General features: G+C 32.6%; 1 protein-coding gene across 1 annotated transcript in view; it reads left to right on the top strand.

Annotated features, from left to right (window-relative positions):
- The window catches only part of LOC140438625 (uncharacterized), a gene marked incomplete at its 5' end in the record, with an annotated part of 257,371 nt that overhangs the window by 123,114 nt on the left and 119,237 nt on the right, over positions 1-15,020 (top strand). Inside the window, 2 exons of the mRNA XM_072528285.1 lie at positions 3,479-3,704; positions 7,950-8,040. Of these exons, the coding sequence (XP_072384386.1) occupies positions 3,479-3,704; positions 7,950-8,040 (317 nt within the window). The remainder of the gene's footprint in view (positions 1-3,478; positions 3,705-7,949; positions 8,041-15,020) is intronic.

Below are 15,020 nucleotides of genomic sequence, written 5' to 3'. Positions count from 1 at the left end.
ACAAATACCTTTTCAACGAAATATTATAATAAAACTTAATTGTTTCTGGCTGATGAGAGTTTGCACTTTCAGTTTGCTTCTGTATTTATAAAATAAAATAAAATTTGAATTATGGTTTTGTCTGGAATAATTACTTGAAAATAATAATTATGATTGGGATCCAAAATAATACCTAATCTAATCCTAATCACCGTAAAAACCTAATAACCGGTTTTTACTTTAAAAATAAAAAACCGGTTATAACCGGGACAAAAAAACAACCGATAAAACCGGTTATTGCGAAGTAAAAAAACCGGTTTTCGGTTAAAACCGGTAGGTTTTTCCCATCCCTACTCGATATACGAGCGCTCTAATATACGAATGTTTTGAGATACGAGCCGCGGAGTGAGCGATATTTGCTTTGAGACGAGAGCAAGATTTGAGATACGAGGATTCGGTTTTTATTCAAATTCATTCCTCTTATTTGACTGCTTCTAATTTGCTTCATAAATAAAAGGTAGTTTTACTGGTAATTGATCTTTAAGGCCTCGCCATAAAGATCATTTTACGGGTCTGTACCTGACTATTACTTGGACCGACAAATTAAATGGTCATTGGAAGTTAAATCCGACAAATATTTGGATTCTAATTCTAACCATATTGCACTCTCGATGTCGGTGTAATTTACACTGTGTAAATTTTTACTATAGACTTCTGCTTTGCTTGTTTCCCTCATTTTTGAAGTATTGTTGATAAGTTGGGTTCGCGTTTTGTGCTTTTTGTATAATACAATATTACATTTATTTTTGCAACCATTGGTTTGAAGAAGAAGATGATGTCTATTGAACTAAAACGTGAAATCATTGAAAAACATGAGCAAGGTGTACGAGTAAATGAATTGGCGATGATGTACGGGCATACCACATTAATGATATGTACTGTACTTAAACGGGAGGAATTGATAAATGGTATAATGCCAGCTGGGCGTTACAATAATTTCTAAGCTCCGGACTTCTCTCCATGAAAAGATAAAGTAACTACTAATGGTGTGACGGGCAGAGAAGCAGCTTTAAGGAGGAAGCTTAACACAAAGCATCATATGCGAGAAGGCAAGAGCTATTTACGAAGATTTGCTGAAGCAGATCCCACACACTTCCACAAATGATGAATCGGAAGACTCGTTTAAAGCCAGTCGGGGCTGGTTTGACAACTTTAGAAAAAGGACCGGCATTCACTCCATCGTCAGGCATGGTAAGGCAGCAAGTTTGGATGTGAAAGTAGCTGAGGTTTACATCAAAACGTTTTCCGAACTGATAGAAGCCAAAGAATACATCCCTCAGCAATTCTTTAACTGTGACAAGACAGGACTTTTCTGGAAAAAGATGCCGAATAGAACTTACATAACGGCAGAGGAGAAAACGATGCCAGGTCACAAAAATATGAAAGATAGATTAACTCTATTACTTTGCGCCAATGCGAGTGTCGACTGTAAAATCATACCTCTTCTAGTGTACCATTCAGAAAATCCCAGAGCCTTTAAGTCACATAAGATTTTGAAAGAAAAGCTGCCAGTTATGTGGAGGACAAATCCAAAGGCATGAGTCACCAGGAAATTCTTTGTGGAATGGATAAACCTCTATAAACCTGGAATGGATCTACAGCAACACAACCTACCCATGCAAATCCTTCTTGTCCTCGATAACGCTCCTTCTCACCCACCAAATCTCGAAGATGATTAACTCCAACAGTTCAAGTTTATAAAGATTCTCTACCTACCAGCCAACACTACTCTTATCTTGCAACCCATATCAGCAAGTGATTTCTAATTTTAAGAAGTTGTATACCAAGCTACCAAAAATGAGAATTGGACAAGCTAGAGCAATATTTATTAAGATGAGAAAAGTATTATGCAGTAGAGACCTTAATTTGCAACTCAAAATAAGAATATTACGTTCATATGTGTTTTCGGTGTTGCTATATGGGGCGAAGGCCGAGACCTTAAAAAAAGAGGTGAGCAATCGACTTGAAACATTCGAGATGTGGACCTACCGAAGAATATTAAAAATAAGTTGGGTAGACCGAATAACAAATGTTGAGGTCCTCAGAAAGATGACAAAGGAAATGAAAATCATGAATACGATTAAGATAAGAAAGTTACAATATCTCGGCCACGTTATGAGAGGGGATAAATATGTGTTTCTACAAACCATAATGCAGGGAAAAATACAGGGAAAACAAAGTATTGCCATCTCCTGGTTCAACAATCTGAGAAAGTGGTATAATTGCAGTTCCGTCGACTTGTTCTGAGCTGCAATCTCAAAAGTGAAAATAGCTGTGATGATTACCAACCTCCTTAGAGGAGACGGTACCTAAAGAAGAAGAAGATAACAAGCACATTTTTTGACGCTGCTTTAAGGTGACGGAAAATACAAACCTTAAACTTCGAGAGTTCTGGAAGGCCACTTTAACATTATAATGTGCCTAAGAATTATTGAGCAGGCCTGGCTAGGTGTTACAACAATGACTTTAACCTCTGCATGGAAGAAGCTGTGACCTGAGGTTGTAGACGTAAGGGCCTGCGAAGGACTGGAACCCGAAGTGTCAGTAGTAGATGAGATTGTTTCTCTTGGAAAATCTATGGGTCTGGAGGTGGATGAAAGAGATGTGAACGAAATTATCGAAGAACAGTCTTAATAGCTGACAATCGAGGAGTTAGATGCACTACATTCGCAGCAGCATACGGTGGATCAAAGAAAAATTAGTTTTGAAGAGGAGCCAGAATTGGAAAATGTCTATACAAGAGATATAAAGGAGATCCTAGAAATGTGGGAGAAAGTTGCAGAGTTCGTGGATAAAAATCACCATGAAAAAGTTACAACTGGTCATGCATCGGTGTTGTTCAACAAAACTTGCCGAACACATATTTCCGCAATATTCTGAAAGGAAGGAAGACACCAACCTCCTTGAACAGTTTTTTTAAACGGTTTACAGATGAAAATGAGCAAAGTATCACGAAAAAAACGAAGACCACTGACGAAAATTAAGCGCTTCCGTAAGCACTTCACTTTTCCTTATGTTTTTACAGAATATATATGTATTTCTTGTTACTTATAAATAAATGATTTTTCTTTTAAATACATGTTTAATATTTAAAAACACTTAACAAAAACAACTAACGTATTTTTTAGGGACTGGAACGAATTACAGTGGTATGTCGATGTACCACTGTACTTTAACTGTTTTTCACTGATGATGGTCCAACTGAACCAAAAACGTTTTTAAAGATTTGTAATCATTTCGGATAAATTTTAAATATTTTTAATAAAATATACTATTACACATCAGAAGTTTTTACTTCTATGTAAATTTTTTAAACTATGGTATACAGTCAACCACGGGGATTCTTCCCTTTTACTTTATCTGACAAGTTAGTATTCTAGGACTACTCTTTCAGATTAACCCAGTATAATCCAAAATTGAAATATTTTTATACTTTTAGGCTTTCCCGTAGACAGCTACCGACTATTGAATTGAACGGCACGGTGCGCTACTCATCTCCAAGAGACCAAACAGAATTGGACTGGCTAGCGGGAAGCGTAGCTACAGATAATCAGTCAGTTTCATCGTCTGCATCATCTTCTAATCAATCGGTTAACTATTGGAGAAGAAATTCAAGGCACGATGAAGAGTACAAGCGAGTTGATTCTGTACAGTCGTCTCTTAATGTAAGTACTATTAAAGTTGCTTTCCTTTTTATTTATATTTTATATTTACCTTTATTCATTATTTAGCTATAATATTAATTTACAACAAGATTCTTAGCTGAAATAAATGTCAACCAAAACACAAGAGGTATACTATAATTACAAGACAATTAAAAACGAAACACATGCAATTGTAAGAAAAATAAAAAATGATCATTGGGAAAGCTTTTCGAAATAAATGGAATATGATTTTTACGGTCTGCAAAAGGAAATATGGCGCTTCATAAGAGGTCAAAGAACGGAGGTAACGGAACTAATAGAACCAAAATACATATAAAAGGATACGAGGATTGACTACCTAAAAAAGGTCTATGCAGAGGAAGAATAAAGGACGTTAGATCCGGAAATACCAGAAATTACCACAAATAAAGAACTTAATATAAATGTACAGGAAATTCGGAAAATACTTAAAAACCTGAAGAACAGAAAAGCAGCAGGTAAAGACGGGATATCAAACGAATTACTAAAATATTGTGGAGCAGCAATGACAAAACAGTTAACACCATTAATTAATAAAATTATAAAACACAGTAAAATACCGAAAGAATGGAGAACGAGCGAACAAATTCTACTATTTAAAAAAGGAGATAAAAAACAGCCAGAAAACTACAGAGGTATAAACTTTTTAAATACTACGCCAAAACTTACAACTAAAATTTAACAAGTGCTAATAAATCAGAGGGTAAGTTTAGCAGATGAACAACAGGGTATTCGTAGTGGAAGATCGTGTACAGATGAAACATTCGTTATAAAGCAAATTGCTGAGAAATCACTAGAGTATAATAGACCAGCATTTCCTGTGTCTGATTGACTTAAAGAAAGCGTTTGATAGAGTAAGACTCAAAGACGTAATCCATCTTCTGTATCATAGAGAAGTTTCCCTAAATATTATAAAAACTATCGAAAACATCTACTAAAACAACAAAATAAAAGTCAGAATAGAGGGACAGTTACAGAACCTAGAAATGGGCAGCCGAATAAGACAAGAGGATTCGTTCGTTCCAACAAGGCATTTAGCAGCCAAAAACAAGCATTTGTGATGTTACATTACCATCTTTGAGTAGTTTCTATAAGAATAAACTATTAAATATGCTTATCCACAGATATTCAGTGCTTTACCGCAAAAATATCACAACTAAGAATTATTATGCAGCTGATTTATAAAACGCGATTATCTCGAAAACTGTAGAGTTTTTAAGTTATTAATAAGTATACCTTTTTTTGTTAAAATACTGTATCTTTAATATTTTTTTACAAAAATAGTGCTCATTTGACGAACAAAAAAATAAAGCGCAAATTTATGCCACATATGTAGTAGTGTATCAATCGCGATTGATTCGTTCGATTTGATTCAATCACTTCAAAGTATTGAACGAGAGAATCTCGCTAGTTAATCACTAAAAAAAACTATTGATCGACCGCATATTTGAAAATTTGTGGTTGAATGATCACCCCTACACTGAAGACATTTATTTAATGTGTTTTTCGTGCATTTAGAGGATAAATGTTCACTGTGACATTTGAAGCATCTAGATTTACCGCGACATTGTCCACCTACATGTCCGTAACGATAGCAATTATAACATAAAACTACCTCTTGTACAAATATTTCTACTTCTATTATTACTTTATTAATAACCACATATTTTGGTAAATTTTTTGCCCTAAAAGTCACAATAACCGTTTAAGTTGGAACATAAACCGTAATGTTATTTTCAACAATTTTTCTTTTTTGTCTTTTGACTTCAACTACTGTGAATTCTCAATGATAATTGTATGCTTTAATTTTATCTTTTAGATCCTCGACTGCAATATCTTTATCAATATCTCTCAAAATCCCATGACGATGAATCATAAATTTGGGTATATAAGCCTCAAGTTTATGTTCAATGAAACTTTTTGATTTATTTTGGTCTACTAGAAAATTTGCCCACTTAGATTCTTCAAAAACAATTTTTACACCAAGTTTTCCTGCCAAATCAATTCTTTTTATTTTATTGTCTAGTTCCGGCCAATTTTTTAATACTATTTCACCAACCCTAATCGCATTTAAACGGGAATCATTTTTATTTTTAATTATGACTCCAAAAGGACCTGTATCAGTTTGTAAATATTTCTTAGTTAATTCGAGTGTTAATGGTATTTAAATCGGACGAGCTTTTGTTTGCCATCGGTAAATTGTCTTTTTCAGGTGTAATATATTTATTTATATCTATTTTATTATCTTTATTTGTTAAATTTACGAAAAAATCTGCTATATTAATCTGATTGGTACTAACGGTAAGGATGCTTTTAGTATTTTTATTTATATTATTATTATCTAAAACATCTGATGTTATCTCCATGATTCTGTTCTTCTCCTTGAATGGGCGGATCACCGTCCCGGTGTCCGCTCATCTTAATCATTCCGGCCTATCCCAGCCTCATCAGACACTTGGGCTGATACAAATTCAAACTTTATATATATATATATATATATATATATATATATATATATATATATATATATATATATGAAAGTAAAAGATTGCATTTCATTTCAATAGGAACTCCACCATTGCTCTACACGTTTTTCGAGTTATTCAACTCATCATCAGGAACACTTGTGGAAGTTCAACTGAAATGAAATGCAGTCTAGTATTTGGTCATTATAACCAAAATAACAGCCAGGTAGGTACGCTAGCAGCGACATCTATACGAAGTAACAAGAAGTCCAGAGACCTCTCTGATAGTAAATTAGGTGAACCGCAAATTCAAAGCCTCTTACTAGAGACTTTTAACGACGCTAGAAGTATCCTTTTACTTCAACATGCATCTACGATTCACCTTTGAAAATTACTATCTTTTTCGCTCTTTACGTAGAGAAAGACGTTTAAATGAAAGTAATGACCAAATACTAGACTGCATTTCATTTAAGTTGAACTTCCACAAGTGTTCCTGATGATGAGTTAAATAACTCGAAAAAAGTGTAGAGCAATGGTGGAGTTCCTGTTGAAATGAAATGCAATCTTTTACTTTCATTTAAACGTCTTTCTCTACGTAAAGAGAGAAAAAGATAGTAATTTTCAAAGGTGAATCGTAGATGCATGTTGAAGTAAAAGGATACTTCTAGCGTCGTTAAAAGTCTCTAGTAAGAGGCTTTGAATTTGCGGTTCACCTAATTTACTATCAGAGAGGTCTCTGGACTTCTTGTTACTTCGTATATATATATATATATATATATATATATATATATATATATAAATATATATATATATATATATATATATATATATATATATATATATATAAATATATATATATATATATATATATATATATATATATATATATATGCTGTCACTATTTTTCCGGGTTTGACTCCGCGTTGTAAAATGCTGGTTTTCTTGAAAACCATTGTTGATTAGTACTAATCGAGTAACGACGAGAAGTAGATCCACCAGGCTTGAGAATGGCAAGTAAAACCTTGCCGAAACGTCGCCAAAACAATGGTTTTCAAGAAAACCAGCATTTTACAACGCGGAGTCAAACCCGGAAAAATAGTGACATATATATGATAGATATATATATATATATATATATATATATATATATATATATATATATATATATATATATATATATTTGACAAAAGAAATATTGTACTGCCTTTTTCTACAAGCATAAAATCATTAATCTTTCGTTTCTCAGAAAAATCTTTAATTTAGCATATTGGCCTTGTAAGAAAATCTGCATACCTAATTCGACCATATACACATCACATGCGTTCTCCCTTATGTGCCGATCGGCCTTAAGAACAATGGAAAAACCGTTATTCGACGTCACAAACTGTTGAACATGCAATGTCATCAAAAGGACGCTAGGCAACTTGACGTATCGATCCATCAAAGCCCACTTCGTGAAAATTTCTTGTGTTACTTTCTACGAAAATGTGGACGTTTTCATGAGGTTTATGCCGGTCTCTGCCGTTCAGTTTGAAATGCTGCTTTGCAGATTATTCGCGCTGAGACCGATTTCTTTGAATAATTACGTAGTGGTGCGTATTTTTTTAATTTTCCATACAATTTTCACACATTTGTGTGTATGCATGTGCGTGTATAAAATTAGTGTATACTATTATTCTGCTAAAATTTTTAATATAACCTCTTTGATAAACATAGCCATTATGTTGGTATAGTTTTGTGTGAAATTTGCGCTTTGTTGTAGGATGAAAGTGCCAATGGTAATCAACAAATTTGGGCAGTTGATCCTTCTGTCTTCCCCCGAAATGGATCTGTCAAGGAAAAAAATACCAAAGGTAAGATATCTAAAAATAATTATCCAGATTTGATTATTTTATTGATTTTTCCAGCTGTTTTTACCATTTAAAGATTTTTATTGCTTAATAATAAAGTGTATTCCTTTGGAAACATTCGAAAAAAGGGCAGTTATTTTTGAAACTATAAATAATAACACGTCGTTAGCCATTGACTTCTCACATTAATCCCATATTAAAACATTACAAAAATTAGTGAAAGTCGACTGACTCGAATTTAAAAACCTTTCAATTTTGTGAAAATTTTAAATCATCGATCTCTTTGCTGTTTTCCTTTATGCGACGTCGACTTCCCTATTTTTTTTTCTTATCTGCTCTTTCTATTTCTCCATAACTCTACTCATTCTATCTGGAGTCAGACCAATATCAATTCCCTTTACCAACATCTCACGTCAGGTCTGCTTTGGTCTTCCTTTCCTACTTCTCCCAGGAACTTACAAATCATCAATTTTTAGCAATTCTTTCGGCTACTTAACATGCCTGAACCATCTTAACCTATACTCTCTCATTTTTTCATCAAGTGGTGCAAACCGTAGATTTTTCTAATATACCCATTCTTAGTTTTTTACTTTTTTGACAATTAAATATTCCATCCAAGAGTTTTTATTTTCGTCATATAAATTCCTTGTTCCTCTTTCTTTTTAACTCTTCTACATTTAGATTTGTACATTATATCTGGTCTTATAGATTTATAGAATTTTCCTCTTGGTTTCATTCTAATGTTTCTATCACATAACACACTATACGCTTCCTTCCACTTTATCTATACCATCCAAATTCTACTGTATGCATTTCTATCTATTTCTCCATTACTTTGTAATTCCGATCCTAGGTACTTAAAATTATTACTTTTCACAATAATTTCATCATCCAAAGAGGATTGCGCTTTATTCTACATCTCCTTTACTTCTACCTACTGCTTTTCCGCTCGTCTGACATTTGTTTCACTTTCATAACTCTACTAAATAAATCTGATATCCAACTTATTCGTGTTTCTTCTAAAGCTGTCCGCACTTCTCCAGGAAGCTTATCTGGTCCAAATGTTTTAACTATCTTTATTTTTTAAAACGCTTAAATAACTTTTTCCTTTATTATGTTGGTAATCATTGGTGTTACTGTCTTCGTTAGCTCAAGTGGTTTTCTGTCACACACTTTATTTAGTAAACTATCAAAGTAGTTTTCCATTACTTCTTGACATTTTTTTCGTGAACCTGTATTGTGTTAGTTTCTTCTAGAATACTTCTACTCAAATTTAAAATTTTTTTAAATTATATATTTTTTTTTTTTTTTTTTTTTATTTTATATAAAATCTTTGTTTTACCTTTCCTAGCATCAAGTTGATCATATAGATTTGTATACGCTTTTGCTTTAGCTTTTACTACTGATACTATCACTTTCTTTTTGGTGACCGTATAGGTTTGAAGATCTATAACTGACCTATTTTCCTCAAATTGTTTATTTATATTTCTCTTCTGTGTTAACTTGTTTACTTCGTTTGACCACCACCTGATCTCTTTATTGTCAAACTTCTTTTCTTAGGTTTCTTTAAGTACTTTAAGGAATGTCACTAATAATATTAACCATTTTACTCCAAATTGCATAAGGAGTTCCTTTTTTGTTTAAGCACATATTTTTTACTATTTTTGCCAATTAGTAGTTTTTTTTCCATGTTTCAACATCACCACTTTCCTTTTTTTTGTTGGGATCTTCTCTATTATTTTGGTTTATTTTTGCTTCTTACTTTGTCTAGCACAAGGAACTTATTTTTTGGTTCAAAGTTACACTAATTATTAGCCTGAAATTATCCTTTCTTATATCTTCTTTGCTTTCATTAAATAATTCATTGGTAATCTATTTGAGAATGATCTTGTCTACTTTGATACATGAAAAATTGACTTTCTCGCTTCTGGAAGAATATATTAACTACTGCCATATCTAATTCTCTTGCTGATCCTAGACTATTATCTTTAAATGCATTTTTACTTCCAAAGCCTAGTCCCACATATACTGTTTCATATCCTCTCTTAAATTTGCTCTCATTTTCACTAAAGTCACCTTTTATAATGACCCTCTTCTCTGATTGAATATCACTCAGTATGTTTTCTAATTGTTTATAGAAAGTTACAAATGTTATTTTTTTCTACATACATATAAAGAAATTTGTACTCTCTCTGACATATGATGAGCGATTATGGATACAACGGGGCCATGATGAAACTCATCTCCTTGTACCTAAGCTACCGGAGATTCAGGGTCCAGATAAGACCAGTTTTATCTGGACACAAAGTCCCAAAAGCTGGAGTACCACAACGGGCAATATTATCACTCCTTCTTTATATTCTCTCCACAGGAGGCGTTCCAAGAATACCTGGAACACTAATCAGCCTTTATGCAGGCAACATTGTAATTGTGGCAAAATTTAAGAACCTTAATATGACTGTAAGAAATCTACAGACAGCACTGGATTAGAAGAATGGAATATTCAATGAAAAATAACAATAAATCGAGAAAAGACCCAAACGGTTATCTTCAAAACGAGAGGAGATATCCAAAAAGAGACAACAAAAAAGGATAACAAAAAAATTAAAACAAGGCGCAAGCCACAAAAAATATTAACAAAATAAAAAAAAAAAACGGGCAGTAGGGGCTCACATCCTCGAGCATCGAGTCACTGAACTGGGCGTAGCCTATACCGGAGTCTCTAGGCCCGAGCAAGCAATACAGGCCTATGATAAGTCACTGATATAGCGATAATAGTGCCCCTTACGCTGGCCTGCATTGTTTTGGGGTAGGATTTCGTGTGGGAATAGGGAGTAGGGACTCCTACATGACAAGCACTTTGCTGATAAGAGAGCCTCTATAGAGCATATCAGGGCGCTATCGGGCTATCGGGGAGAAGTGGATGGTCTGGAGCACTTGGGGCGGGGTGAAGTGATTCATGATTATAGTAGTTTATCATCCTTTCTACAATAAATTGTATCACCTTAATGATATAATTTAGGGGTGTACAAGTCTCTCCCGCTTGGCTAAATTATTGCTTGCTTGCTTCTTTTAAGCGCATTTACCAACTTAATATTTTTTAACCATTTTGATTCGGAAATAATAAATACTAAGTATAACAAAAATAACTTACTCTGTTAATATTTCAATTTAGTTTTAAACTACAAAAAAAACTAAAATTTACTTTATTAAACATTGAAACAGAGGATTGCTACATTGCGTGGATTGATATAAACGAGCTTCTGTTCCTGTATTTGTATTGTGAATAATGTTAGATGTTATCCGTCTACAGCAGCTGTAAACTTATCCTACAAATTATGGAAAGTAGCTTAGTATCTTATAAATATCAAGTTTCAACTAATCCCAGCGGAAAAACTAAAGTTAAATCAGAAGATCAGGGAGGCCATTCTATAAGATCTCTCTGACCCATCCATAGACGAGGTTATTACCTAGAAATTTTCGCGCTAGTTCTACCAAATCAGAAGGAATTATTCCGTTAAAAATACCTCAGTGTGCAACAAAGAATCTAACTTGACCTATTACCATTAATTAGTTATTTATTATTTATTAATAATAATTACCATTTCCTGTGCAAAGATTTCGTTTTCAGAATACTATTTAAATTTCAATTCGGTTTTAGTTGAAATTTTGATGATTGCCTTATCAATTCACACAGAGGTACATTCAATCGAGCAACATATAGTGTACATTGTGTACAATATAAGATTTAATTTATTTGATCTAAGAACACTTGCAATTCTTCTCTTGTGATTGCTGTGTATTTACTCTCTATATATAACTTCTTTGTTGGTTTACAACGTATTTATTTTAGTACGAACCCAAGACGAATTTTAAATTGCTTGCTTAAAAATTTAGATTAGTGGTGGAAAGTGGTTGGAAAAATAAATTAGTGAACAATTTTAGTTATTATATACCAGATTCTAACATACGGAATAATTGTACTTAATGTTTATCAAGTGTTTACCTATTTGTCGACATAAATAAATAAAAATTTTATTTCCACTTCCATTAAATCAATAAAAGATATTATTTAAACCATCTTTCGAATAATATTGATATTTTTTACTACGACTGGTGTGGTTATGTTATTGAAATATGCCTAGAAATTGTGGATACAAACTTTTATGCCCCAGTTCAATACCCGATGATTAGTACATATTTTATTATTTGTTCGATATGGAATGTCTCGCTACTGTTGGTCAAATTTATTCATATTTATAGTTCTAGGGGTGTTTGAGGAGAGCTGAAACATTACAATTGTTTAGGTAATACTTATGGTTGTCAATATTGACAAAAAAAAATCAGTTTTGGCGGAAGTACATTGATAAATGTAACGGAAATTTTATTAAATAACACACCAATTTTTTTTAAATTGTAGCATATTTATCGAATTTTCAAGTAAATTCACAAACGTTCAAAATGTTAAATAATGTATTAATTAGCCACAATGCAATTGCCATTTGGATATACCTATTTTTTTTAAATTTCTTTTAGCGTCCTAATTGCAAAGGGATTTTCGATTTTCTTGGCTTTCTACTGCTTTCTTGTTATGGCCTTCTAAATTTTATTCTTTAAGCTCAGGCTTCTTTTGGCTTAGAATCTGTCATGGCTGGTTAATCAAATGAGCTTCTTTGCATTACTTGTTATAATACTTTATATTCTTCAACCTATGATCGAAAACTGGGCTGTCCTTGTCTAACTTGCAATATCTCTTTATAAGAGTGTAGTTTAGACCTCTATTTGTTGTGAAGTCAGGCATTTTTTTGTGACAGTGAAGGTTATGAAACTTTTTCCTTGTGGCATGCTTAAAATGGTTAAAAAAGTTAAATATGGTGTTTTTATGAGATTAGGTAATTGTAATTAACATTACAATTTTAAATAACTAAAATTTGATGGTTCGATTTTCACTTCGAAAGACATAAAAAAGAATAAAATCAAAGAAGCAGCTCTCATGCTATTCAATAAAGAAAAATATGTAGCAAAGCCATCAGCAGAATGTAGCAGACTTTGGTTGCCAATACTAATAGAAGAAGTCAAAAACGATGTTGTCATATACCAACAATAGCGGATAAAGAAATTCCGAGACACATCCACTATATATATATATATATATATATATATATATATATATATATATATATATATATATATATATATATATATATATATATATATATATATATATATAATGAATCAGAAATATTTGTTGACAACGTAAGAAAGTAAACATTAAATATTGGGTTTGAAGCAATAAAAAATGAAAAGTGTACTCTTGTAAATTTTTATTCCAAGCTTTCGGACATTGGTTATGTCCATCATGAGGTAGAAACTTAAAGAGGTTGTATCATCAATGATGTTATGTAATGTTGATAAAATTTATCACAGTCTGTCATCTTTGTTCAATATATAATAAACCTATTTATTATTATTATTATTAAATAAACCTGTTTCTACGTTTAAAATTCAAAAGTTACTTTACATCCACAACACTTAATTATTCTAAACACCAACGTGTTTAGATACTTACAAAAATAGACGATGACTTCAAACTATGAAGAACCTTTAGACTATTTTCAACGTTATGCTGATATAATTTTGAGATTCTTTGGCTTTATAGTGAACCTTAAATTACTAGGTTTATTAAAATAAACAGGTTACGATGAGTAGGCTACCTTGAGAGAATAAATGAGATGCAGCCGCCAAAATACATTTATGTATAACCAAAGAACGGATGGAGTGGGGAGGGCATGCCCAGAGAAGAATAGGAAGAAATGGAAGGTCAAGACCCACTATAAGTTGTAGAGACAATAATGATAATAACTAGGACAAATAAACAAATTCAACGAATACTACACAGTTAGTGACAATATTTTACAGTGTTTCAAGCTTAAATATTTGCCCTGATTAACATACTAACGTACTAACAAAATCATCGGTGGATGCTACCCTAGCAAAATATAAGTTTACCGACATTCGGGCATCGATATTAGCACTAGAGAACAAACTTACCAAGTTCAAGTAAAGGGAATTTTCTTAATAAACTTGTGCGACATAATTAAGTCGCAAATTAAAATTTAAATTGAAATTTAAAAGCGACTGGAAAAAATAATAACGACAAATATAGAGCTTAACAGCAACACAATCATATCAAGAAACTCATTAGCAACTTTTCAGAACTATTTCATCTAGTTTAATAGATCTTAACAAACGAGAGCTGAAGACGGTCTAAGAGGTTGTGACGGACATTGTTAACTGGGAATTTACCTCTATCATTTAAGTAGGTTAAATAAACTAAGGTGTTGCAAATACCTTAGTTTATTATAATATAGTATATATAATAGAAATAAGGCTAAAGTATAACAATGAAATAAATATTAAGACAAAATATACCTTCAAACTTATGAAACTGGCTTGCTTTTATCCAAAGCGAACCAGTACTTTTTTCTTCTTCTTTAAGTACCGTCTCCCGATCGGAGATTGGATATCATCATCACTGTCTTTACTCTATCTACTGCTGCTGTGAAGAGTTCTATAGAACTGCATTTAAACCAGTCCCTTAAATTCTTCAACCATGGCACTCTCCTTCTTCCTATACTCGTTCCTCCTCTTATCTTTCCCTGTATTATCAGACTTAGCAGTTCATATCGCTGTTCCCCCATTACGTTTCCCAGATATTGTAAAATTCTTATTTTTATTGTGTTTATTATTTCGCATTCTTTGCCCATTTCTCGCAATACTTCCGTGTTAGTCTTCTTCTGTGTCCATGCTATTTTAAGCATCCTCCTGTAACACCACATGTCAAAGGACTGTAACTTATTTATGTGTTCTTGCTTTAATGTCCAGCTTTCAAGCCCATATTGCAGTATCAAAAACACGTAGCATCTCAGTGCTCTTACTCTCAGTTCTAATCTAAGGTCTTTGTTACAGAGAATTGTTTTCAT

This window comes from Diabrotica undecimpunctata, chromosome 4 (genome assembly GCF_040954645.1).
Source record: "Diabrotica undecimpunctata isolate CICGRU chromosome 4, icDiaUnde3, whole genome shotgun sequence".
NCBI classification, from domain to species: domain Eukaryota; kingdom Metazoa; phylum Arthropoda; class Insecta; order Coleoptera; family Chrysomelidae; genus Diabrotica; species Diabrotica undecimpunctata.
This window is presented reverse-complemented; position numbering and strand designations above follow the sequence as displayed.